Source organism: Lampetra fluviatilis, chromosome 30, assembly GCF_964198595.1.
Source record: "Lampetra fluviatilis chromosome 30, kcLamFluv1.1, whole genome shotgun sequence".
Lineage (NCBI taxonomy): Eukaryota > Metazoa > Chordata > Hyperoartia > Petromyzontiformes > Petromyzontidae > Lampetra > Lampetra fluviatilis.
Genome location: NC_136304.1, coordinates 9,461,419 through 9,485,599, shown reverse-complemented (window position 1 = coordinate 9,485,599; position 24,181 = coordinate 9,461,419). Strand labels below are relative to the sequence as shown.

The 24,181-nt window shown below is 57.8% G+C and overlaps 1 protein-coding gene across 1 annotated transcript in view; it reads right to left on the bottom strand.

The window, feature by feature from the left end:
• Positions 1-468: 468 nt before the first annotated feature.
• Positions 469-24,181, bottom strand: part of LOC144943286 (estrogen-related receptor gamma-like) — a 57,436-nt gene continuing 33,723 nt past the window's right edge. Inside the window, 8 exon segments of the mRNA XM_078870655.1 lie at positions 469-543; positions 545-648; positions 651-773; positions 14,723-14,884; positions 18,952-19,065; positions 20,146-20,262; positions 22,021-22,241; positions 22,671-23,129. Coding sequence (XP_078726781.1) covers positions 469-543; positions 545-648; positions 651-773; positions 14,723-14,884; positions 18,952-19,065; positions 20,146-20,262; positions 22,021-22,241; positions 22,671-23,129 — 1,375 coding nt within the window.

The window sequence follows — 24,181 nt, the reverse complement described above, 5'->3', positions numbered from 1 at the left end:
TTGAGATAATCATCACCGGTGTTGGCCGTGAGCGGGAATCGAACTCGGGCTTCCAGGTTCGTAGTGCAGCGCGCTAACCGCTACGACACTACCGCTCCCCTCTGGGGAAGCTGTCGTTGACACAAGCACTGTTCGAGATCACCCACTCCAGCTGGGTCACCCGATTGTTGAATTCATCGATGACCACCAACTGTTGGTTCAATGACTCGACGCTGTCACCTCTGAGTCGCCCGACACCGCAAAGCTCTCACTTGTTTTAAAGACATAACTCGAAAGAATAATTTGCGTTGTTGTGCAGAATGTAAAACGACGCTATTAAACTATTTAGATTCTACGAGGTAAGGCCGACTGAGCTATACTGTGCAGCTCTTTTTCAGAAGCGACCGGCCACAAACGATCGCTCAACAAAGTGTCTAATCACGTGGAACTGTACAGCAGCCAAATACTCCAAACGGGTGACGTTGATCCTCAACGTGTCTCGGGAAAAAACTGTGGGCCCTCACCGGAGTTGGCGAGCGCTATCGCCTTGAGCAGCACGTACTCCCTCCCTCTCGAGGCGCAGCGCCTGGTACTTGCCCACCAGATGGAGCATGGCCTGCGCCAGCTCCTGCAGTCCGGCGCGGCGCGCCAGCCCCTCACCCAGCACCAGTCGTCGGCGAAGACGAGCGCGCCGTGGCACGGCAGCGAGCGGAACACCACGCCCAGCACAAGCACCTCCATCCACGCGCTCTGCAGCAGCGACATCTGGTCGCCGAGCGACAGGATGGAGAAACCTGCGGTGGGGTCAGGGGTCATCACACAGAGCGTTAGCGAGGCCCTTGCTAGTGCCGATAGTGACCGAGTGTGCTGCTACGTTCGAAAAATGAAGCCACTCTTGGTGGCGGGTTTAACGACACAATTCTATATTTACGTGATCTAACCCCCCCCCAAAAAAACTCTATCATGGAAAACCACTCTTGGTTTCAAAACTAAATGGTACCAATTGACTTAAGTCCCAGAGTGAAGATGATGACGACGATGTTCGTGTGCCAAATCAACTGCCAACAACTAGGATTTGAACTCAAAAACCTTCCCATTCACACAAAGATTCGTCGTCATCATTAAGCTCATCCTCGTCGTCATTTGTAATCCCGTGTTCATCATCGCCATCATCGTCATCATCGTCGCCGTCGTTATTTATCGGCGTGAAGAGCGGTGACTCCACGCTGCAGACGCGCTCCCTCGGCGGACGGCCGAGCGACGATGCCCTCCTGGGGGTGCGCACGTCCACGGCGACAACGCTTGGTCAGCACGCCGGGCGAGCTCTCTACGAGCACTCCCTGCGAGCACGCAGGGCTAGCGCTCTTTGCGAGCACTTTCTGTGAGCACAGCTCGGCGGGCATGCTGGGCGGCGGTGTTGGCGTCCGTATCGAGTGCCCAGGGGTAACCGCGGTGCGCCGCTGGGACGTGGGATTACCATGAGATTTTAACAAAATCAATGTGTGCGGCTCACTCGGGCTGTCTGTCTGCACATTGGCGCTCGCAACGCAGGCAGATGTCGATACGGGTCATCGATACGTGACGACGACGATGACGACGATGTACGTGTGTAGCCCCTCTGTCAATCCACTGCTGGATGACGTTCGCCCCATGGGTTATTTGATCATACTAAAACTATTTTTTTTTTTTACCAGGTAAGGCCCACTGAGCTGTATAGCTCTTTTTCAGCAGCGACCCGGCCACAAATGATAGCTCAACGAAGTGGCTTATCATCATGTGGAAATGTATAGCAGCCAAATACTCTAAACGCGTGCTGATTCTAAATGTGGAGGGAAAAACCGGAGGACTCGGAGAAAAATCTACGCCACCGTGGGGAGAGAGACACGCAAACTCCTAAGATCCTGAGTTGGGGGAAGTAGGGTGGTGTGAGCTGGGAGGAGGTAGGTGGTGTGAGCTAGGGGGAGGTAGGTGGTGTGAGCTAGGGGGAGGTAGGTGGTGTGAGCTAGGGGGAGGTAGGTGGTGTGAGCTAGGGGGAGGTAGGCGGTGTGAGCTGGGGGGAGGTAGGTGGTGTGAGCTAGGGGAGGTAGGTGGTGTGAGCTAGGGGGAGGTAGGCGGTGTGAGCTGGGGGGAGGTAGGTGGTGTGAGCTAGGGGGAGGTAGGTGGTGTGAGCTAGGGGGAGGTAGGTGGTGTGAGCTAGGGGGAGGTAGGCGGTGTGAGCTGGGGGGAGGTAGGTGGTGTGAGCTAGGGGGAGGTAGGCGGTGTGAGCTGGGGGGAGGTAGGTGGTGTGATGCTAGGGGGAGGTAGGTGGTGTGAGCTAGGGGGAGGTAGGCGGTGTGAGCTGGGGGGAGGTAGGTGGTGTGAGCTAGGGGGAGGTAGGTGGTGTGAGCTAGGGGGAGGTAGGTGGTGTGAGCTGGGGGGAGGTAGGTGGTGTGAGCTAGGGGGAGGTAGGTGGTGTGAGCTAGGGGGAGGTAGGCGGTGTGAGCTGGGGGGAGGTAGGTGGTGTGAGCTAGGGGGGAGGTAGGTGGTGTGAACTAGGGGGAGGTAGGTGGTGTGAGCTGGGGGGAGGTAGGTGGTGTGAGCTAGGGGGAGGTAGGTGGTGTGAGCTGGGGGGAGGTAGGTGGTGTGAGCTAGGGGGAGGTAGGTGGTGTGAGCTGGGGGGAGGTAGGTGGTGTGAGCTGGGGGGAGGTAGGTGGTGTGAGCTAGGGGAGGTAGGTGGTGTGATCTGGGGGAGGTAGGTGGTGTGAGCTGGGGGAGGTAGGTGTGTGAGCTAGGGGGAGGTAGGTGGTGTGAGCTAGGGGGGAGGTAGGTGGTGTGAGCTAGGGGGAGGTAGGTGGTGTGAGCTAGGGGGAGGTAGGTGGTGTGAGCTGGGGGAGGGTAGGTGGTGTGAGCTAGGGGGAGGTAGGATGTGTGAGCTGGGGGGAGGTAGGTGGTGTGAGCTAGGGGGAGGTAGGTGGTGTGAGCTGGGGGGAGGTAGGTGGTGTGAGCTAGGGGGAGGTAGGTGGTGTGAGCTAGGGGGAGGTAGGTGGTGTGAGCTAGGGGGAGTAGGTGGTGTGAGCTAGGGGGAGGTAGGCGGTGTGAGCTGGGGGGAGGTAGGTGGTGTGAGCTAGGGGGAGGTAGGTGGTGTGAGCTAGGGGGAGGTAGGTGGTGTGAGCTAGGGGGAGGTAGGTGGTGTGAGCTGGGGGGAGGTAGGTGGTGTGAGCTAGGGGGAGGTAGGTGGTGTGAGCTAGGGGGAGGTAGGTGGTGTGAGCTAGGGGGAGGTAGGTGGTGTGAGCTAGGGGGAGGTAGGTGGTGTGAGCTAGGGGGAGGTAGGTGGTGTGAGCTAGGGGGAGGTAGGTGGTGTGAGCTAGGGGGAGGTAGGTGGTGTGAGCTAGGGGGAGGTAGGTGGTGTGAGCTAGGGGGAGGTAGGTGGTGTGAGCTAGGGGGAGGTAGGTGGTGTGAGCTGGGGGGAGGTAGGTGGTGTGAGCTAGGGGGAGGTAGGCGGTGTGAGCTGGGGGGAGGTAGGTGGTGTGAGCTAGGGGGAGGTAGGTGGTGTGAGCTAGGGGGAGGTAGGTGGTGTGAGCTGGGGGGAGGTAGGTGGTGTGAGCTAGGGGGAGGTAGGTGGTGTGAGCTGGGGGGAGGTAGGTGGTGTGAGCTAGGGGGAGGTAGGTGGTGTGAGCTGGGGGGAGGTAGGTGGTGTGAGCTAGGGGGAGGTAGGCATTGTAAGCTGGGGGGAGGTTGGTGGTGTGAGCTAGGGGGAGGTAGGTGGTGTGAGCTGGGGGGAGGTAGGTGGTGTGAGCTAGGGGAAGGTAGGTGGTGTGAGCTGGGGGGAGGTAGGTGGTGTGAGCTAGGGGGAGGTAGGCGGTTGTGAGCTGGGGGAGGTAGGTGGTGTGAGCTAGGGGGAGGTAGGCGGTGTGAGCTGGGGGGAGGTAGGTGGTGTGAGCTAGGGGGAGGTAGGTGGTGTGAGCTAGCGGAGGTAGGTGGTGTGAGCTAGGTGGAGGTAGGCGGTGTAAGCTAGGGGGAGGTAGGCGGTGTGAGCTAGGGGGAGGTAGGCGGTGTGAGCTAGGGGGAAGTAGGCGGTGTGAGCTAGGGGGAGGTAGGTGGTGTGAGCTAGGGGGAGGTAGGCGGTGTGAGCTAGGGGGAGGTAGGTGGTGTGAGCTAGGGGGAGGTAGGTGGTGTGAGCTAGGGGGAGGTAGGAGGTGTCAGATGGAGGGAGGTAGGTGGTGTGAGCTAGGGGGAGGTAGGCGGTGTGAGCTGGGGGGAGATAGGTGGTGTGAGCTAGGGGGAGGTAGGCGGTGTGAGATGGGGGGAGGTAGGTGGTGTGAGCTAGGGGGAGGTAGGCGGTGTGAGCTAGGGGGAGGTAGGTGGTGTGAGCTAGGGGGAGGTAGGCGGTGTGAGCTGGGGGGAGGTAGGTGGTGTGAGCTGGGGGGAGGTAGGTGGTGTGAGCTAGGGGGAGGTAGGCGGTGTGAGCTGTGGGGAGGTAGGTGGTGTGAGCTAGGGGGAGGTAGGTGGTGTGAGCTAGGGGGAGGTAGGTGGTGTGAGCTGGGGGGAGGTAGGTGGTGTGAGCTAGGGGGAGGTAGGTGGTGTGAGCTGGGGGGAGGTAGGTGGTGTGAGCTAGGGGGAGGTAGGTGGTGTGAGCTGGGGGGAGGTAGGTGGTGTGAGCTAGGGGGAGGTAGGCGTTGTAAGCTGTGGGGAGGTTGGTGGTGTGAGCTAGGGGGAGGTAGGTGGTGTGAGCTGGGGAGAGGTAGGTGGTGTGAGCTAGGTGGAGGTAGGCGGTGTGAGCTAGGGGGAGGTAGGCGGTGTGAGCTAGGGGGAGGTAGGCGGTGTGAGCTAGGGGGAGGTAGGCGGTGTGAGCTAGGGGGAGGTAGGTGGTGTGAGCTAGGGGAAGGTAGGCAGTGTGAGCTAGGGGGAAGTAGGTGGTGTGAGCTAGGGGGAGGTAGGTGGTGTGAGCTAGGGGGAGGTAGGTGGTGTGAGATGGGGGGAGGTAGGTGGTGTGAGCTAGGGGGAGGTAGGCGGTGTGAGCTGGGGGGAGGTAGGTGGTGTGAGCTAGGGGGAGGTAGGCGGTGTGAGATGGGGGAGGTAGGTGGTGTGAGCTAGGGGGAGGTATGCGGTGTGAGCTAAGGGGAGGTAGGTGGTGTGAGCTAGGGGGAGGTAGGCGGTGTGAGCTGGGGAGAGGTAGGCGGTGTGAGCTAGGGGGAGGTAGGTGGTGTGAGCTAGGGGGAGGTAGGTGGTGTGAGATGGGGGGAGGTAGGTGGTGTGAGCTAGGGGGAGGTAGGCGGTGTGAGCTAGGGGGAGGTAGGTGGTGTGAGCTAGGGGGAAGTAGGTGGTGTGAGCTGGGGGGAGGTAGGTGGTGTGAGCTAGGGGGAGGTAGGTGGTGTGAGCTGGGGGGAGGTAGGCGGTGTGAGCTGGGGGAGGTAGGCGGTGTGAGCTAGGGGGAGGTAGTTGGTGTGAGCTAGGGGGAGCTAGGTGGTGTGAGCTGGGGGGAGGTAGGCAGTGTGAGCTAGGGGGAGGTAGGTAGTGTGAGCTAGGGGGAGGTAGGCAGTGTGAGCTGGGGGGAGGTAGGCAGTGTGAGCTAGGGGGAGGTAGGCGGTGTGAGCTGGGGGAGGTAGGTGGTGTGAGCTGGGGGGAGGTAGGCAGTGTGAGCTAGGGGGAGGTAGGTAGTGTGAGCTAGGGGGAGGTAGGCAGTGTGAGCTGGGGGGAGGTAGGCAGTGTGAGCTAGGGGGAGGTAGGCGGTGTGAGCTGGGGGAGGTAGGTGGTGTGAGCTAGGGGGAGGTAGGTGGTGTGAGCTGGGGGGAGGTAGGTGGTGTGAGATAGGGGGAGGTAGGTGGTGTGAGCTAGGGGGAGGTAGGTGGTGTGAGCTAGGGGGAGGTAGGTGGTGTGAGCTAGGGGGGGGGTAGGTGGTGTGAGCTGGGGGGAGGTAGGTGGTGTGAGCTAGGGGGAGGTAGGTGGTGTGAGCTGGGGGGAGGTAGGTGGTGTGAGCTAGGGGGAGGTAGGTGGTGTGAGCTGGGGGGAGGTAGGTGGTGTGAGCTAGGGGGAGGTAGGTGGTGTGAGCTGGGGGGAGGTAGGTGGTGTGAGCTAGGGGGAGGTAGGTGGTGTGAGCTGGGGGGAGGTAGGTGGTGTGAGCTAGGGGGAGGTAGGCATTGTAAGCTGGGGGGAGGTTGGTGGTGTGAGCTAGGGGGAGGTAGGTGGTGTGAGCTGGGGGGAGGTAGGTGGTGTGAGCTAGGGGAAGGTAGGTGGTGTGAGCTGGGGGGAGGTAGGTGGTGTGAGCTAGGGGGAGGTAGGCGGTGTGAGCTGGGGGAGGTAGGTGGTGTGAGCTAGGGGGAGGTAGGCGGTGTGAGCTGGGGGGAGGTAGGTGGTGTGAGCTAGGGGGAGGTAGGTGGTGTGAGCTAGCGGAGGTAGGTGGTGTGAGCTAGGTGGAGGTAGGCGGTGTGAGCTAGGGGGAGGTAGGCGGTGTGAGCTAGGGGGAGGTAGGCGGTGTGAGCTAGGGGGAAGTAGGCGGTGTGAGCTAGGGGGAGGTAGGTGGTGTGAGCTAGGGGGAGGTAGGCGGTGTGAGGTAGGGGGAGGTAGGTGGTGTGAGCTAGGGGGAGGTAGGTGGTGTGAGCTAGGGGGAGGTAGGAGGTGTCAGATGGAGGGAGGTAGGTGGTGTGAGCTAGGGGGAGGTAGGCGGTGTGAGCTGGGGGGAGATAGGTGGTGTGAGCTAGGGGGAGGTAGGCGGTGTGAGATGGGGGGAGGTAGGTGGTGTGAGCTAGGGGGAGGTAGGCGGTGTGAGCTAGGGGGAGGTAGGTGGTGTGAGCTAGGGGGAGGTAGGCGGTGTGAGCTGGGGGGAGGTAGGTGGTGTGAGCTGGGGGGAGGTAGGTGGTGTGAGCTAGGGGGAGGTAGGCGGTGTGAGCTGTGGGGAGGTAGGTGGTGTGAGCTAGGGGGAGGTAGGTGGTGTGAGCTAGGGGGAGGTAGGTGGTGTGAGCTGGGGGGAGGTAGGTGGTGTGAGCTAGGGGGAGGTAGGTGGTGTGAGCTGGGGGGAGGTAGGTGGTGTGAGCTAGGGGGAGGTAGGTGGTGTGAGCTGGGGGGAGGTAGGTGGTGTGAGCTAGGGGGAGGTAGGCGTTGTAAGCTGTGGGGAGGTTGGTGGTGTGAGCTAGGGGGAGGTAGGTGGTGTGAGCTGGGGAGAGGTAGGTGGTGTGAGCTAGGTGGAGGTAGGCGGTGTGAGCTAGGGGGAGGTAGGCGGTGTGAGCTAGGGGGAGGTAGGCGGTGTGAGCTAGGGGGAGGTAGGCGGTGTGAGCTAGGGGGAGGTAGGTGGTGTGAGCTAGGGGAAGGTAGGCAGTGTGAGCTAGGGGGAGGTAGGTGGTGTGAGCTAGGGGGAGGTAGGTGGTGTGAGCTAGGGGGAGGTAGGTGGTGTGAGATGGGGGGAGGTAGGTGGTGTGAGCTAGGGGGAGGTAGGCGGTGTGAGCTGGGGGGAGGTAGGTGGTGTGAGCTAGGGGGAGGTAGGCGGTGTGAGATGGGGGAGGTAGGTGGTGTGAGCTAGGGGGAGGTAGGCGGTGTGAGCTAAGGGGAGGTAGGTGGTGTGAGCTAGGGGGAGGTAGGCGGTGTGAGCTGGGGAGAGGTAGGCGGTGTGAGCTAGGGGGAGGTAGGTGGTGTGAGCTAGGGGGAGGTAGGTGGTGTGAGATGGGGGGAGGTAGGTGGTGTGAGCTAGGGGGAGGTAGGCGGTGTGAGCTAGGGGGAGGTAGGTGGTGTGAGCTAGGGGGAAGTAGGTGGTGTGAGCTGGGGGGAGGTAGGTGGTGTGAGCTAGGGGGAGGTAGGTGGTGTGAGCTGGGGGGAGGTAGGCGGTGTGAGCTGGGGGGAGGTAGGCGGTGTGAGCTAGGGGGAGGTAGTTGGTGTGAGCTAGGGGGAGCTAGGTGGTGTGAGCTGGGGGGAGGTAGGCAGTGTGAGCTAGGGGGAGGTAGGTAGTGTGAGCTAGGGGGAGGTAGGCAGTGTGAGCTGGGGGGAGGTAGGCAGTGTGAGCTAGGGGGAGGTAGGCGGTGTGAGCTGGGGGAGGTAGGTGGTGTGAGCTAGGGGGAGGTAGGTGGTGTGAGCTGGGGGGAGGTAGGTGGTGTGAGATAGGGGGAGGTAGGTGGTGTGAGCTAGGGGGAGGTAGGTGGTGTGAGCTAGGGGGAGGTAGGTGGTGTGAGCTAGGGGGGGGGTAGGTGGTGTGAGCTGGGGGGAGGTAGGTGGTGTGAGCTAGGGGGAGGTAGGTGGTGTGAGCTGGGGGGAGGTAGGTGGTGTGAGCTAGGGGGAGGTAGGTGGTGTGAGCTGGGGGGAGGTAGGTGGTGTGAGCTAGGGGGAGGTAGGTGGTGTGAGCTGGGGGGAGGTAGGCGGTGTGAGCTAGGGGGAGGTAGGTGGTGTGAGCTAGGGGGAGGTAGGTGGTGTGAGCTAGGGGAGGTAGGCTGTGTGAGCTAGGGGGAGGTAGGCGGTGTGAGCTGGGGGGAGGTAGGTGGTGTGAGCTAGGGGAGGTAGGCGGTGTGAGCTAGGGGGAGGTAGGTGGTGTGAGCTAGGGGGAGGTAGGTGGTGTGAGCTAGGGGGAGGTAGGTGGTGTGAGCTAGGGGAGGTAGGTGGTGTGAGCTGGGGGGAGGTAGGTGGTGTGAGCTAGGGGGAGGTAGGTGGTGTGAGCTGGGGGGAGGTAGGTGGTGTGAGCTGGGGGGAGGTAGGTGGTGTGAGCTGGGGGGAGGTAGGTGGTGTGAGCTAGGGGAGGTAGGTGGTGTGAGCTGGGGGGAGGTAGGTGGTGTGAGCTAGGGGGAGGTAGGTGGTGTGAGCTAGGGGGAGGTAGGTGGTGTGAGCTGGGGGGAGGTAGGTGGTGTGAGCTAGGGGAGGTAGGTGGTGTGAGCTAGGGGGAGGTAGGTGGTGTGAGCTAGGGGAGGTAGGTGGTGTGAGCTAGGGGAGGTAGGTGGTGTGAGCTAGGGGGAGGTAGGTGGTGTGAGCTAGAGGGGAGGTAGGTGGTGTGAGCTAGGGGGAGGTAGGTGGTGTGAGCTAGGGGAGGTAGGTGGTGTGAGCTAGGGGGAGGTAGGCGGTGTGAGCTAGGGGAGGTAGGTGGTGTGAGCTAGGGGAGGTAGGTGGTGTGAGCTAGGGGGAGGTAGGTGGTGTGAGCTAGGGGGAGGTAGGTGGTGTGAGCTAGGGGGAGGTAGGTGGTGTGAGCTAGGGGGAGGTAGGCGGTTTGAGTTAGGGGGAGGTAGGTGGTGTGAGCTAGGGGGAGGTAGGTGGTGGAGCTGGGGGGAGGTAGGTGGTGTGAGCTGGGGGGAGGTAGGTGGTGTGAGCTAGGGGAGGTAGGTGGTGTGATCTGGGGGGAGGTAGGTGGTGTGAGCTAGGGGGAGGTAGGTGGTGTGAGCTAGGGGGAGGTAGGTGGTGTGAGCTGGGGGGAGGTAGGTGGTGTGAGCTAGGGGAGGTAGGTGGTGTGAGCTAGGGGGAGGTAGGCGGTGTGAGCTAGGGGAGGTAGGTGGTGTGAGCTAGGGGAGGTAGGTGGTGTGAGCTAGGGGAGGTAGGTGGTGTGAGCTGGGGGAAGGTAGGTGGTGTGAGCTAGGGGAGGTAGGTGGTGTGAGCTAGGGGGAGGTTGGTGGTGTGAGCTAGGGGAGGTAGGTGGTGTGAGCTAGGGGAGGTAGGTGGTGTGAGCTAGGGGGAGGTAGGTGGTGTGAGCTAGGGGGAGGTAGGTGGTGTGAGCTAGGGGGAGGTAGGTGGTGTGAGCTAGGGGAGGTAGGTGGTGTGAGCTAGGGGGAGGTAGGCGGTGTGAGCTAGGGGAGGTAGGTGGTGTGAGCTAGGGGAGGTAGGTGGTGTGAGCTAGGGGGAGGTAGGTGGTGTGAGCTAGGGGGAGGTAGGTGGTGTGAGCTAGGGGGAGGTAGGTGGTGTGAGCTAGGGGGAGGTAGGCGGTTTGAGTTAGGGGGAGGTAGGTGTTGTGAGCTAGGGGGAGGTAGGTGGTGTGAGCTAGGGGGGGGGTAGGTGGTGTGAGCTGGGGGGAGGTAGGTGGTGTGAGCTAGGGGGAGGTAGGTGGTGTGAGCTGGGGGGAGGTAGGTGGTGTGAGCTAAGGGGAGGTAGGTGGTGTGAGCTGGGGGGAGGTAGGTGGTGTGAGCTAGGGGGAGGTAGGTGGTGTGAGCTGGGGGGAGGTAGGCGGTGTGAGCTAGGGGGAGGTAGGTGGTGTGAGCTAGGGGGAGGTAGGTGGTGTGAGCTAGGGGAGGTAGGCTGTGTGAGCTAGGGGGAGGTAGGCGGTGTGAGCTGGGGGGAGGTAGGTGGTGTGAGCTAGGGGAGGTAGGCGGTGTGAGCTAGGGGGAGGTAGGTGGTGTGAGCTAGGGGAGGTAGGTGGTGTGAGCTGGGGGGAGGTAGGTGGTGTGAGCTAGGGGGAGGTAGGTGGTGTGAGCTAGGGGGAGGTAGGTGGTGTGAGCTGGGGGGAGGTAGGTGGTGTGAGCTAGGGGGAGGTAGGTGGTGTGAGCTAGGGGGAGGTAGGTGGTGTGAGCTGGGGGGAGGTAGGTGGTGTGAGCTAGGGGAGGTAGGTGGTGTGAGCTAGGGGGAGGTAGGTGGTGTGAGCTAGGGGAGGTAGGTGGTGTGTGCTAGGGGAGGTAGGTGGTGTGAGCTAGGGGGAGGTAGGTGGTGTGAGCTAGGGGGAGGTAGGTGGTGTGAGCTAGGGGGAGGTAGGTGGTGTGAGCTAGGGGAGGTAGGTGGTGTGAGCTAGGGGGAGGTAGGCGGTGTGAGCTAGGGGAGGTAGGTGGTGTGAGCTAGGGGAGGTAGGTGGTGTGAGCTAGGGGGAGGTAGGTGGTGTGAGCTAGGGGGAGGTAGGTGGTGTGAGCTAGGGGGAGGTAGGTGGTGTGAGCTAGGGGGAGGTAGGCGGTTTGAGTTAGGGGGAGGTAGGTGGTGTGAGCTAGGGGGAGGTAGGTGGTGGAGCTGGGGGGAGGTAGGTGGTGTGAGCTGGGGGGAGGTAGGTGGTGTGAGCTAGGGGAGGTAGGTGGTGTGATCTGGGGGGAGGTAGGTGGTGTGAGCTAGGGGGAGGTAGGTGGTGTGAGCTAGGGGGAGGTAGGTGGTGTGAGCTGGGGGGAGGTAGGTGGTGTGAGCTAGGGGAGGTAGGTGGTGTGAGCTAGGGGGAGGTAGGCGGTGTGAGCTAGGGGAGGTAGGTGGTGTGAGCTAGGGGAGGTAGGTGGTGTGAGCTAGGGGAGGTAGGTGGTGTGAGCTGGGGGGAGGTAGGTGGTGTGAGCTAGGGGAGGTAGGTGGTGTGAGCTAGGGGGAGGTAGGTGGTGTGAGCTAGGGGAGGTAGGTGGTGTGAGCTAGGGGAGGTAGGTGGTGTGAGCTAGGGGGAGGTAGGTGGTGTGAGCTAGGGGGAGGTAGGTGGTGTGAGCTAGGGGGAGGTAGGTGGTGTGAGCTAGGGGAGGTAGGTGGTGTGAGCTAGGGGGAGGTAGGCGGTGTGAGCTAGGGGAGGTAGGTGGTGTGAGCTAGGGGAGGTAGGTGGTGTGAGCTAGGGGGAGGTAGGTGGTGTGAGCTAGGGGGAGGTAGGTGGTGTGAGCTAGGGGGAGGTAGGTGGTGTGAGCTAGGGGGAGGTAGGCGGTTTGAGTTAGGGGGAGGTAGGTGGTGTGAGCTAGGGGGAGGTAGGTGGTGTGAGCTGGGGGGAGGTAGGTGGTGTGAGCTGGGGGGAGGTAGGTGGTGTGAGCTAGGGGAGGTAGGTGGTGTGATCTGGGGGGAGGTAGGTGGTGTGAGCTAGGGGGAGGTAGGTGGTGTGAGCTAGGGGGAGGTAGGTGCTGTGAGCTGGGGGGAAGTAGGTGGTGTGAGCTAGGGGAGGTAGGTGGTGTGAGCTAGGGGGAGGTAGGCGGTGTGAGCTAGGGGAGGTAGGTGGTGTGAGCTAGGGGAGGTAGGTGGTGTGAGCTAGGGGGAGGTAGGTGGTGTGAGCTAGGGGGAGGTAGGTGGTGTGAGCTAGGGGAGGTAGGTGGTGTGAGCTAGGGGGAGGTAGGCGGTGTGAGCTAGGGGAGGTAGGTGGTGTGAGCTAGGGGAGGTAGGTGGTGTGAGCTAGGGGGAGGTAGGTGGTGTGAGCTAGGGGGAGGTAGGTGGTGTGAGCTAGGGGGAGGTAGGTGGTGTGAGCTAGGGGGAGGTAGGCGGTGTGAGCTAGGGGGAGGTAGGTGGTGTGAGCTAGGGGGAGGTAGGTGGTGTGAGCTAGGGGGAGGTAGGCGGTGTGAGCTAGGGGGAGGTAGGCGGTGTGAGCTGGGGGAGGTAGGTGGTGTGAGCTAGGGGGAGGTAGGCGGTGTGAGCTGGGGGAGGTAGGCGGTGTGAGCTGGGGGGAGGTAGGCGGTGTGAGCTGGGGGAGGTAGGCGGTGTGAGCTAGGGGGAGGTAGGCGGTGTGAGCTAGGGGGAGGTAGGCGGTGTGAGCTAGGGGGAGGTAGGCGGTGTGAGCTGGGGGGAGGTAGGCGGTGTGAGCTAGGGGGAGGTAGGCGGTGTGAGCTGGGGGAGGTAGGTGGTGTGAGCTAGGGGGAGGTAGGTGGTGTGAGCTGGGGGGAGGTAGGTGGTGTGAGCTGGGGGGAGGTAGGTGGTGTGAGCTAGGGGAGGTAGGTGGTGTGAGCTGGGAAGAGGTAGGTGGTGTGAGCTAGGGGGAGGTAGGTGGTGTGAGCTGGGGGGAGGTAGGCGGTGTGAACTAGGGGGAGGTAGGTGGTGTGAGCTAGGGGAGGTAGGTGGTGTGAGCTAGGGGGAGGTAGGTGGTGTGAGCTAGGGGAGGTAGGTGGTGTGAGCTGGGAAGAGGTAGGTGGTGTGAGCTAGGGGGAGGTAGGTGGTGTGAGCTGGGAAGAGGTAGGTGGTGTGAGCTAGGGGGAGGTAGGTGGTGTGAGCTGGGGGGAGGTAGGCGGTGTGAACTAGGGGGAGGTAGGTGGTGTGAGCTAGGGGAGGTAGGTGGTGTGAGCTAGGGGGAGGTAGGCGGTGTGAGCTAGGGGGAGGTAGGTGGTGTGAGCTAGGGGGAGGTAGGCGGTGTGAGCTGGGGGGAGGTAGGTGGTGTGAGCTAGGGGAGGTAGGTGGTGTGAGCTGGGGGAGGTAGGCGGTGTGAGCTAGGGGGAGGTAGGCGGTGTGAGCTAGGGGGAGGTAGGTGGTGTGAGCTAGGGGAGGTAGGTGGTGTGAGCTAGGGGGAGGTAGGTGGTGTGAGCTAGGGGGAGGTAGGCGGTGTGAGCTGGGGGGAGGTAGGCGGTGTGAGCTAGGGGGAGGTAGGCGGTGTGAGCTGGGGGAGGTAGGCGGTGTGAGCTGGGGGAAGGTAGGCGGTGTGAGCTAGGGGGAGGTAGGTGGTGTGAGCTAGGGGGAGGTAGGTGGTGTGAGCTGGGGGGAGGTAGGCGGTGTGAGTTGGGGGGAGGTAGGCGGTGTGAGCTAGGGGGAGGTAGGCGGTGTGAGCATGGGGAGGTAGGCGCTGTGAGCTAGGGGGAGGTAGGTGGTGTGAGCTAGGGGGAGGTAGGTGGTGTGAGCTGGGGGAGGTAGGCGGTGTGAGCTGGGGGGAGGTAGGCGGTGTGAGCTAGGGGGAGGTAGGTGGTGTGAGCTAGGGGGAGGTAGGTGGTGTGAGCTGGGGGGAGGTAGGTGGTGTGAGCTGGGGGAGGTAGGTGGTGTGAGCTGGGGGGAGGTAGGTGGTGTGAGCTAGGGGGAGGTAGGTGGTGTGAGCTGGGGGGAGGTAGGTGGTGTGAGCTGGGGGAGGTAGGTGGTGTGAGCTGGGGGGAGGTAGGTGGTGTGAGCTAGGGGGAGGTAGGTGGTGTGAGCTAGGGGGAGGTAGGCGGTGTGAGCTAGGGGGAGGTAGGTGGTGTGAGCTAGGGGGAGGTAGGCGGTGTGAGCTAGGGGGAGGTAGGTGGTGTGAGCTAGGGGGAGGTAGGCGGTGTGAGCTAGGGGGAGGTAGGTGGTGTGAGCTAGGGGGAGGTAGGTGGTGTGAGCTAGGGGGGAGGTAGGTGGTGTGAGCTAGGGGGAGGTAGGTGGTGTGAGCTGGGGGGAGGTAGGCGGTGTGAGCTGGGGGGAGGTAGGCGGTGTGAGCTAGGGGGAGGTAGGCGGTGTGAGCTAGGGGGAGGTAGGTGGTGTGAGCTAGGGGGAGGTAGGTGGTGTGAGCTAGGGGGAGGTAGGTGGTGTGAGCTAGGGGGAGGTAGGTGGTGTGAGCTAGGGGGAGGTAGGCGGTGTGAGCTAGGGGGAGGTAGGCGGTGTGAGCTAGGGGGAGGTAGGTGGTGTGAGCTAGGGGGAGGTAGGTGGTGTGAGCTAGGGGGAGGTAGGTGGTGTGAGCTAGGGGGAGGTAGGTGGTGTGAGCTAGGGGGAGGTAGGTGGTGTGAGCTAGGGGGAGGTAGGTGGTGTGAGCTAGGGGGGAGGTAGGTGGTGCGAGCTAGGGGGAGGTAGGCGGTGTGAGCTGGGGGGAGGTAGGCGGTGTGAGCTAGGGGGAGGTAGGTGGTGTGAGCTAGGGGGAGGTAGGTGGTGTGAGCTAGGGGGAGGTAGGTGGTGTGAGCTAGGGGGAGGTAGGCGGTGTGAGCTAGGGGGAGGTAGGCGGTGTGAGCTAGGGGGAGGTAGGTGGTGTGAGCTAGGGGGAGGTAGGTGGTGTGAGCTAGGGGGAGGTAGGTGGTGTGAGCTAGGGGGAGGTAGGTGGTGTGAGCTAGGGGGAGGTAGGTGGTGTGAGCTAGGGGGAGGTAGGTGGTGTGAGCTAGGGGGGAGGTAGGTGGTGTGAGCTAGGGGGAGGTAGGCGGTGTGAGCTGGGGGGAGGTAGGCGGTGTGAGCTAGGGGGAGGTAGGTGATGTGAGCTGGGGGGTAGTAGGCAGTACGAGCTGTGAGGTGGTAGGCGCACCCGGCACGTGCTTGGCCCAGCCGATGATGAGCACGAGCTCGCGGTCGGCGAGGTCGCACAGCGTGGTGAGCGCTGTGACGTCACACTCGGCCGCCCCGGGCCCCGCCATGGCGAACAGGCGGTCGGGTTCCACGACGAGCAGCTGGGAGACCATCTTGTTGACTGACGGGCGGACATGGGGAGCAAGAAGATAGATGCGGAGAGACAAAGGAGGAGGGAAGGATAGAAAGGCAAGACGTTAGCTGGTGAGATTGACTGCAGGTTGCTTTCGTTAGAGATAGACGCGGGATTGGAGTCAAGGGCTGGTCTCATGAGGTCAAGGCCAAAAGCATTTTATGACTAAGCCTGTGTGAAGGCCGCATCCTCAGCTATGCAGTTCGGAAACTGCCAAACACTTTGAAACAAAATTGATAAATGACATCTGCGTAACTTCAAAGTTGCATATTAGATTAATGTTCGTTAAAAAAATTAATTGGCAATCAGTCAATGTTAAGCAATGTCAAGATAGCAATGGTTATGAGAGACATCCGAGTCATTGAAGTCGTCGAAGCGAGGACACTGGAGGGATTGTGTCAGGGAAGAGATCTGAGACGTGGTCCCAAAACGACACAGACATCAACAGAGAAAACAACACAGACAACAACACAAACAGCAACACAAACAACAACACAAACAACAACACAGACAGCAACACAAACAACAACACAGACAACAACACATACAACAATACAGACAACAACACAGACAACAACACAGACAACAACACAGACAGCAACACAGACAACACAAACAACAACACAGACAACAACACAAACAACAACACAAACAACAACACAGACAACAACACAAACAACAACACAGACAACAACACAGACAACAACACAGACAGCAACACAGACAACAACACAAACAACAACACAGACAACAACACAGACAACAACACAGACAACAACACAAACAACAACACAGACAACAACACAAACAACAACACAGACAACAACACAAACAACAACACAAACAACAACACAAACAACAACACAGACAACAACACAAACAACAACACAAACAACAACACAAACAACAACACAAACAACAACACAGACAACAACACAAACAACAACACAGACAACAACACAAACAACAACACAGACAACAACACAAACAACAACACAAACAACAACACAAACAACAACACAGACAACAACACAAACAACAATACAGACAACAACACAGACAACAACACAAACAACAACACAAACAACAATACAGACAACAACACAAACAACAACACAGACAACAACACAAACAACAACACAAACAACAACACAAACAACAACACAGACAACAACACAGACAACAACACAAACAACACAGACAACAACACAAACATCAAGACAGACAGACAGCCATCACTGGTGCACACAAAGACAGACAAGAACATATAAATAAGAAAGACGGACACACACAGACATTGCAGATACATCGAGATGGGAGTACTTTAGGAAAGCATAAATTAAACAACCCTTACTGCAGTCCATAATATACGTTTTTGTGTTGGATTAGATCGTGTAAATATAAATGTGTCGTTAAAACCCGCCACCACCCGACACAGCCAACTAGTAAGGTTTGTCACGTAAACAGAACACGCTAATTCGTCACTAGTACAGCACACCGGTGTGTTGGAGAGCCAAGCCTCAACATTTACAAACTGAGTACGACGTTTCGCCAGTAATTACAACTAGCTTCATCAGGCGGACAGCCAGATTTGTGAAGAAATCCTCCTGTTTCGTTCCTTAAATAGATGGATTCGTACTCAGATTGTAAATGTTGTGGATTTGCTCTCCAACACACCAGTGTGCTGTACTAGTACACGAATTGGCACGTTCTGTTTACGTGACAAACCTTACGAATTGACTGCCGGGGTTAACGACGCATTTATATTCACGCGATATAATCCAACAAAGAAAAACCTGAATGGATATTGGTCGCGAAAGCCTACGTGTTAAACCTCACCAGAGTGTTCAATCACACTGTTTACTGACAGAAGAAACAGTAAACTATAAACTTCTTTTTTATTTATTTTACCAGGTAAGGCCCACTGAGCTATTTAGCTCTTTTTTAGAAGCAATCTGCCCACAAATGATAGCTCAACGAAGTGACTTATCACGTGGACATTTATATCAGACAAATACTCTAGAACGCATGTTCCTAAATGTGGAGGGGAAACCAGAGGACCTGTAGAAAAATCGACGCGACCGCTGGCGGAGAGACATCGCCAACTCCAAATATAATTCAGGCGTCGGGATCGAACCAATGATCTCCTGTATACTACGCGAGGTAGTTAACGTCTCGCCACCGTGACTCACGTTGTGGGTGGAGATGTGAGTCAGTGATTCGCGGCATCGTGCCATAAACCTGGTGGCCCGTGTTTTGATTCCAGGGCACGGCTAAAATGAGTGGCGAGTGATGCCTGAACAGGTCCTGGGCACTCCTGTCGCCAACCCTTAACTGTCTTCTTGGTTCTTTCGGTAAAGTCACGTAGAAAGGAAGTAATAAAATAATAAAAATAAAACATAATAAATTAATTTTAATTTTATTATGTTTTATTTTTATTTATTTTTATTATTTTATTACTTCCCTTCTACGTGACTTTACCGAAAGAACCAAGAAGATGAATCCCTGCAGTCACGAAAGCTTTAATTCAAAATGTAACCCTTAACTGATGAAATATGGGGCCTTCATCCAGCAGTGGACTGACAAAGAGTTGGGCAATGGCCCTTCAGAGCAGAGAGGGCAACAAGAATATCGTGGCAGTTTGAGGAGGAGAATGTGGAATTTCCGCCACGTCCTCGGGGTCACCAAGAGAGGCGAGCGCCACCGATGGCGCGTCTGTGTGGGCAGAGACGGTGTGCGGCTTGTGTTTGCAGGTGCAGCTGGCAAAGCCGAGTCTTGGGGGGGGGGGGGAATAAGAAAAAATTGGAGACGTGAATCGTTGAAATTTAGAGATGGATAATAAACAAATGGTTGAACGCTGATTTGCTCCATCACCCGGGATGCGCCTGACCTCGGCTGATCTCGGAGTTGGGCAGCAGATGGCAGTGCAAGCACGAGTTGTGGTTATAGTTGCTTGTGAATAAACGCCGAGAACGAGACGAATGTCTCACCTCTTCTGGGCGACTCCTCTTTTCCGTGTACGAACGTGAGAGCGTGACACGAGCCGTCGCGCGTTAAAGTGATGCTGACATGATGCAAAGGATGACATTAACCCTAACCCTTGGTCCTGCTTGACCACGAGCCCCGATTCAGACGTCTTCTTGTGAGGCCAGCGTAGCACGGGTTTGTCCTGGCTCGGCTCAGCATTGTTGCCAGTGGAAAACCACCCCGTACCGCAATCGGTGCCACACTGGCGTGGCTCGGATATGCCAGTGGGAAAGGGATATAACCAAACTTGGCCCGGACTGCCCTATGGCCGGTGGGCCGGTCTGTGTGGGGAAATTTAAAATGTGATGAGAGTAAAAAAATAAAAATATATATTTCATTACGTCTAATGTGTACGCTTCATTGTTTAGTTTCGCTCTCAGTTGGCTACTAAGTCCCCATATTCAGCAGCCCCCAAAGATTCTTCCTCACCAGCCACCCACTTGTGTGTTTGCACCCAGCCCCCAAAGCGCCCAATGAGATCGCACTGCAGTTCGGGGCCCCGGCGTGTGCTTTACAAACAAATGCTTGGGCCGATTTTGAGTCCCAGTCCGTCACTGGGTGTAATAAACTTAATTTGGAGCTTTCGTGACTGCAGGAATTATTCTTTGGTTCTTTCGGTAGTTTCTCTTTGTGCCTATGTTTGCTCTCTCTCTCTCTATGTATCTCTGTGATATCTGTCTGCTTATATGTCTGTCTATATGTTTCTGGTTCTGTGTTTAAAATCTCTCTCAAATTTAGCATTCTCAGGAAGAACGTAATCAACCAGATAGGGTGTTGACTGTTATGTTATCCGACTCTCTGTTGTATTACATTACATTTCTAAGTATACTAGATTTGTGTTTCTATTTAATTTATACCTGATGATGATTGCTAGTGTTGCAATCGAAAAGTCGTATGCTAGTATTTAATTTAATTTTTTATTTTATCTTTTTACCTGGGTGTAATAAGGCCACCCTTCGGGTGTACACAGGCCGCTCGGCAGTGACCTCAAGGGGGTCATGCGGGAGAAACCCAACGAGTCCTCTCACCGGGCCGCTTTGCGGGCTGCAAGGTGGCGGGCGGCTGCAGGAGGGCGCCGCTCTCCGCGTCAATCCGACGCTTGTATTTCTGTCGGCCCCCACGCACCCTGTCGAGGCGCACACCTGCACGAGAAGACACAGAGATCCCCCTGTAACAATGTGGCTTCATGCAAGACCGTTGGGTCAGTGCTGTTAGCGAGCAGCACCTGTCAGGGCCGGCACGGGACACGATGGGGTGGGTGATCGACATCAATCCCAGTCGCGTTTGTCTTCCAAGTGCTGATGTTTATACACTGTACCAAGCACTGATTTACGGCTGAATTAATATAGACGAGGCCCAAGACTGGTTCAAATATTCACCACTCTTATTGGTCACGTGCGGGAATGGAACTTGGGTCGCCGGAATGAGCAGTGCAGCGCGCTAAACGTTGCACCACCGCTCCCCGTAACAAAGACAACAATACCCCGTATAGCCTTAACACATTGTAGGAGCAAGTGCTGTTAGCGAGCACCTATGAAGGCCGGCACGGCACACGAGGGGGTGAGTGTCTAACACCACGCCCGGCCGCCTTTGTCTCCCCAGTGGCGATGTTTACACATCGCACCAGATACTCAATGAGTCGACCTAGATAAAAGCGGGGATCGAACCCGGGTCACCAGCCTCGTAGCGCAGCGCGCTGACCGCGACGCTACCGCTCCCCCAACATCGCCGCTCCATCGCCACCCAATGCGCTCGCCAACACGCGCGCAGAGCCGAGAGCGGCGGCACGAGCGGCTGGGTGCGGTGCCACCGCGTGCCGCTGGATGACGACCGCTGCCCTGGCCTTCCCTCCCCACCCACCCAACTCCTCTCTCTCTTTTTTAACGATCAGTGGAAACAAGAAGATGCTCGGTGTAGTCGGCACTTTGCTTCGTTCATCATTTCGTAATAAAAAAAAAAACTTTGCTTTATGTAAACCCCCACCTCTCGCTCACTCTCTCGCTCTCTCTCGTTCTGCACGCAGCCCTTCTCGCAGTCCGACGGCCTCCGACGGGTAGCTCACAACAGCACGCAGAGCTCCCCGTCATCTGCCACCGAGCACACGGCCTCCTCCATCGCCCACTGCTCCTTGAAGGCCGGCACGGCGTGGGTCAGCCGCGCCGCATGGCGGAACTCCAGCCCACACACCCTGGGGGCTCCGAGCAGAGCGCACTCTCTCTCACCTTCCTTGAGCATGCCCACTCGCAGGCACTTTGTGAAGCGGCACGCCTGGCACGACTTGCGTCTGCGCTTGGTGATCTCGCACTCGCTCGCCGCAGGGCAGCTGTACTCGATGTTACCTGCGCACACACAAAAATGGCAAAGATCCCCCGTGTAGCCTGTAACAGACTGTTGGGGCAAGTGCTGTTCGCGAGCGCCGATAAAGGCCGGCACGGCACACGAGGGAGTGGGTGGCCAGCAGCATGCCCGGCCGCCTTTGTCTCCCCAGTGGCGATGTTTACACACCGAAATAAAGTACTCTTTTGAGGCTGAGTCGACCTAGGGGAGGCCCGGGACCGTTTCAGATAATCGTCACCGGTGTAGGTGGCCGTGAGTGGGAATCGAACTCGGGTGGCCGAGTTCGTAGCGCGGTGCGCTAACCGCTACACCACCGCTCCTCACACGCAAACGCAGAGACAAAGATCCCCCGGATAGCCTGCGCACACTCGTGGAGCAAGTGTTGCTGCGAGCGAGCGCTGAGGAAGGCCGGCACGGCGTGGGCACCGCGCCTCCTCGCCCGCTCTGTCACCCCGATGGCCGCGCAGGCTTCTCGCGCTCTCTGGCAGCGAAACAATGTCAGAGATGAAGAGGTCCCCAACACAAGCAGCCGTCCTCAGGTGAAGAACGTCGTGAGAATTATTTTATTATATTTTATTTTTATTATTTTTATTATTGTATTATTTCCCTTCTATGTGACTTTACCGAAAGAATCAAGAAGAGGGTCCCCAACACTCACACCACAGTCTCCACACTTGCCCTGCCATCACGTCTGAAACGTAAAATAAAAGTCCTCTTCTTTACTTTTCATTTGCTTTGTTTTACTTGCTACTTACCTTGCTGGTGCAATGCGTTGCACGCGGTTGCAATTTATTCTGCTCGGTCGGTGCTAGCCACCGAGGTCGTGACGGGTTCTTGTTTTCCATTCCTGTTGCTCCGTCACCCCCCCCCAATCCTCGGTACCGTTCCCGTTCCGCTGCAATTGGCACCGATGCACGACTTTATTGAGGGCGATATTGGCACGTGAAATAAAGATCGTTCGATCGATCGATTCACTGCGATTGACATTGTGCTGATGAGAAGTACCCCCCGGTGTTGGCGACGAGGAAGGCACCAACCCACGACGAGACCGCGTCAAGGCAGGATGTGAGCGTGGACAGCAGTGAGGTTAACTTCATGTCGTCAGTGGCGACTTAAGAGCCCGGACATCGTCGGCATAGGGGCGGATGGTTTTTAAAGTCAGCAGCAGCCCCCTGCTTGCACGGGCAGGGTTGGCAACAGCGGTGGATCCAAGGATTGAGGCGGTGAAGGGGACAAGTTACCCAACGTCTCGAGACTCGGAAACCGATAGTTCAACTGAAATGTGCAATGTTATTGAGGGGCTGTGTGTCCTTGTCTTGATGTGGTCTGGGACTGTTCTTGCTGTTGTTTTTGCTGCCTTGCCCAAGCTGGGGAATTGGTGTACTTATGCAGTGTGAACTTATATAATTTGTCTATTTCAGGAATTTATTTGGAATGATTTGCCTACCTTTCCTATACTTTGCCCTCCTGTAATTGCTTGTTGTATTGCTTGTTGTTGTTACGTTCTGACCAACCCCGACCAGACATCCGTGAAAAAAGAGCTTCATAGCTCATCGGATTTCTCCAAGGATAAATAAACATTCTGATTCTGACATTGTATTGATAATAACCCAAAGAAAACACACCGAATGCTTCACTTAATGATTGTAGATAGGGCCCTGTTTTTAGAATCTTGACATTTCGGGACCATATCCCACCCCCATCAGAAAGTGTGCTGCCCCGCAGGTGTGAACGTGGGCGACTCGGCCCCGACAACCCACCCTGGATGGTTCGCTTGAAGAAGGCCTTGCACGCCTCGCACGAGGCCACGCCGTAGTGGTAGCCGGAGGCCACGTCTCCGCACACCAGGCACAGCTTCTTGGGCACGGGCGGCCCGTGCAGCGCCAACGCCTCGCAGGCCGATCGGCCGCCAACGCCGACCCCGAGGCCTGGGCCCAGCGGCCCCCGCGGGAAGCCCGCCACGTGGTTGGCGTTGCCACCGCTGAGGTAGAACGAGAGAAGACAACGACAACAATGGGCACGTATTGTGGCAGCAGCAGCAGCGGGAGGGATTATCTCACGATAGATCAGTTTAACACGTAGGCTTTCGCGACCAATATCATTCAACGTTTTTGGGTTTAGATCGCGTTATTTATAAATGTGTCGTAACCTTCCACCACCCGACACGGCCAATAAGTAAAAAAGTGTGTTGAAGCGTGAAACCACAACATTTACAAAAAAAAAAATTCACGATAGATATTGGGAGAAGGGGGAACTTGGTGTGTCAACGGATCGCTACGTACGTTGCGAAATAAGTTCAACATACAGTTTGTTCTCCTATAACGAGGGAGTTGCTTTCCTGAGGAATACTGTGTCACAAAGCAGAGCTTCAAAATATGACGTCACAAAAGCAGAGCTTTGTCAACCCTACCCGTGGTGCACGTGGCCGTGGTGCCCTGACCCCCGCAGCCTCTCCACCTCCTCCTCCTCGCCCCCAGAGCCGGGGCTGCCCCTGTCCATGGGACGCGGCCGCGTTGGCGGCGGCGGCTGCGGCAGCGGCAGCGGCGGCCCGTGGCGGTCGTGCGAGGCGCCGTGCGGCTCCGTGTGGTGAGAGCCACCGCTGCTGCGGTGGTGGTGGTGGCCCCCGTTGGCCGGTGGCCCGAGCCGGTGGTCCAGGTGGAGGAGGCCGCCGGGTTGGGCTCGCACGCCGCCGCCTCCGCCGCACGACGGCGGGGTCAGCGGGGAGCGTCGAGGGGGTGACGCCCGCTCCACGGGCTCGTGCTTCACGAACGCCGAGTGGTGGCCGGGGCTCAGGCCGAGAGGCGCGGGGGGTGCGGCGAGCGACTCCGGGCGCCGATCGCCGGTGCCGGGACACACCCGGCCCAGCAGCCTGCACGCACACAAAGACCACCACCACCCAACACCACCACCCCCAGCGTGTAGGCTGAACAGACTGTTGGGGCAAGTGCTGTGAGCGAGTAGTCGTAGTGGTACCGGTGAACCTGTAAACGCACGGCACACGAGGGGGTGGGTGGCCAGCACCACGCCCGGCCGCCTTTTTCTCCCCAAGTGGCGATGTTTACACACCGCGCCAGGTACTCATTTGAGGCTGAGTCGACTTAGGGGAGGTCCACGACCGGTTCAGAGAATCGTCGCTGGTGACGGTTATCGACACAGACTCGCGCGCAAGTCGGTGATCCGATGTCAACAATTGCCAAAGTTCAGCAGTCCCCCATATATTAAGATGTCTTCAGCCAATAAATGAGTGTCGTTCATACGGGAAACACGACGGCACGGGGTTTGTAAAGTTGCGATGATCAGAGAGACGGCGGCAGGTGGATGTCGTGATTAAGGAACTCTCAAAAAGTGCAGCAATGTTGTTGATTTGTACTGGAAGTACAGCGCAGCGCGGAAATTATCCGATGGGATTGAGAAACTGATATCGCGATGATTGTCATATCATGAAAATGTGAATTGTATCGTGATAAACGATATTGCCGCCACCCTAATACCGTTCAGTGCGCACATGCACTTGTAGATATCGACACACACATTGTTTGCATTATAGACACATTTGGCAGTTTTGGATACAATGTTTAGATTTTTTTCGGGTTTTATTGATTTGGTTGTTTATCATTAACGTTGTTTAGCCGTTATATTGTAAATATGGATACAATGTTCATTACACAGCTGACTCAAAAATTTGCTTTGTCCATCTGTATATGCAGGGGTAACTAACAACGCTTGAAAGATGATCCAATACCAATTCAATCTTTATTTAAAATTGTTCCATGAGCCTTAAGGGGAAAATCAGCATACCGAGTTTACGTTACTGGTATAAGTCGTCTACAAGTCATAGCACGGTTGGCTAGGTACGGTGCGAAAGAAGTTCAGAATGGCGTACATAAGGCCCACAAAGAATAGATTCTTACACGCGTGACT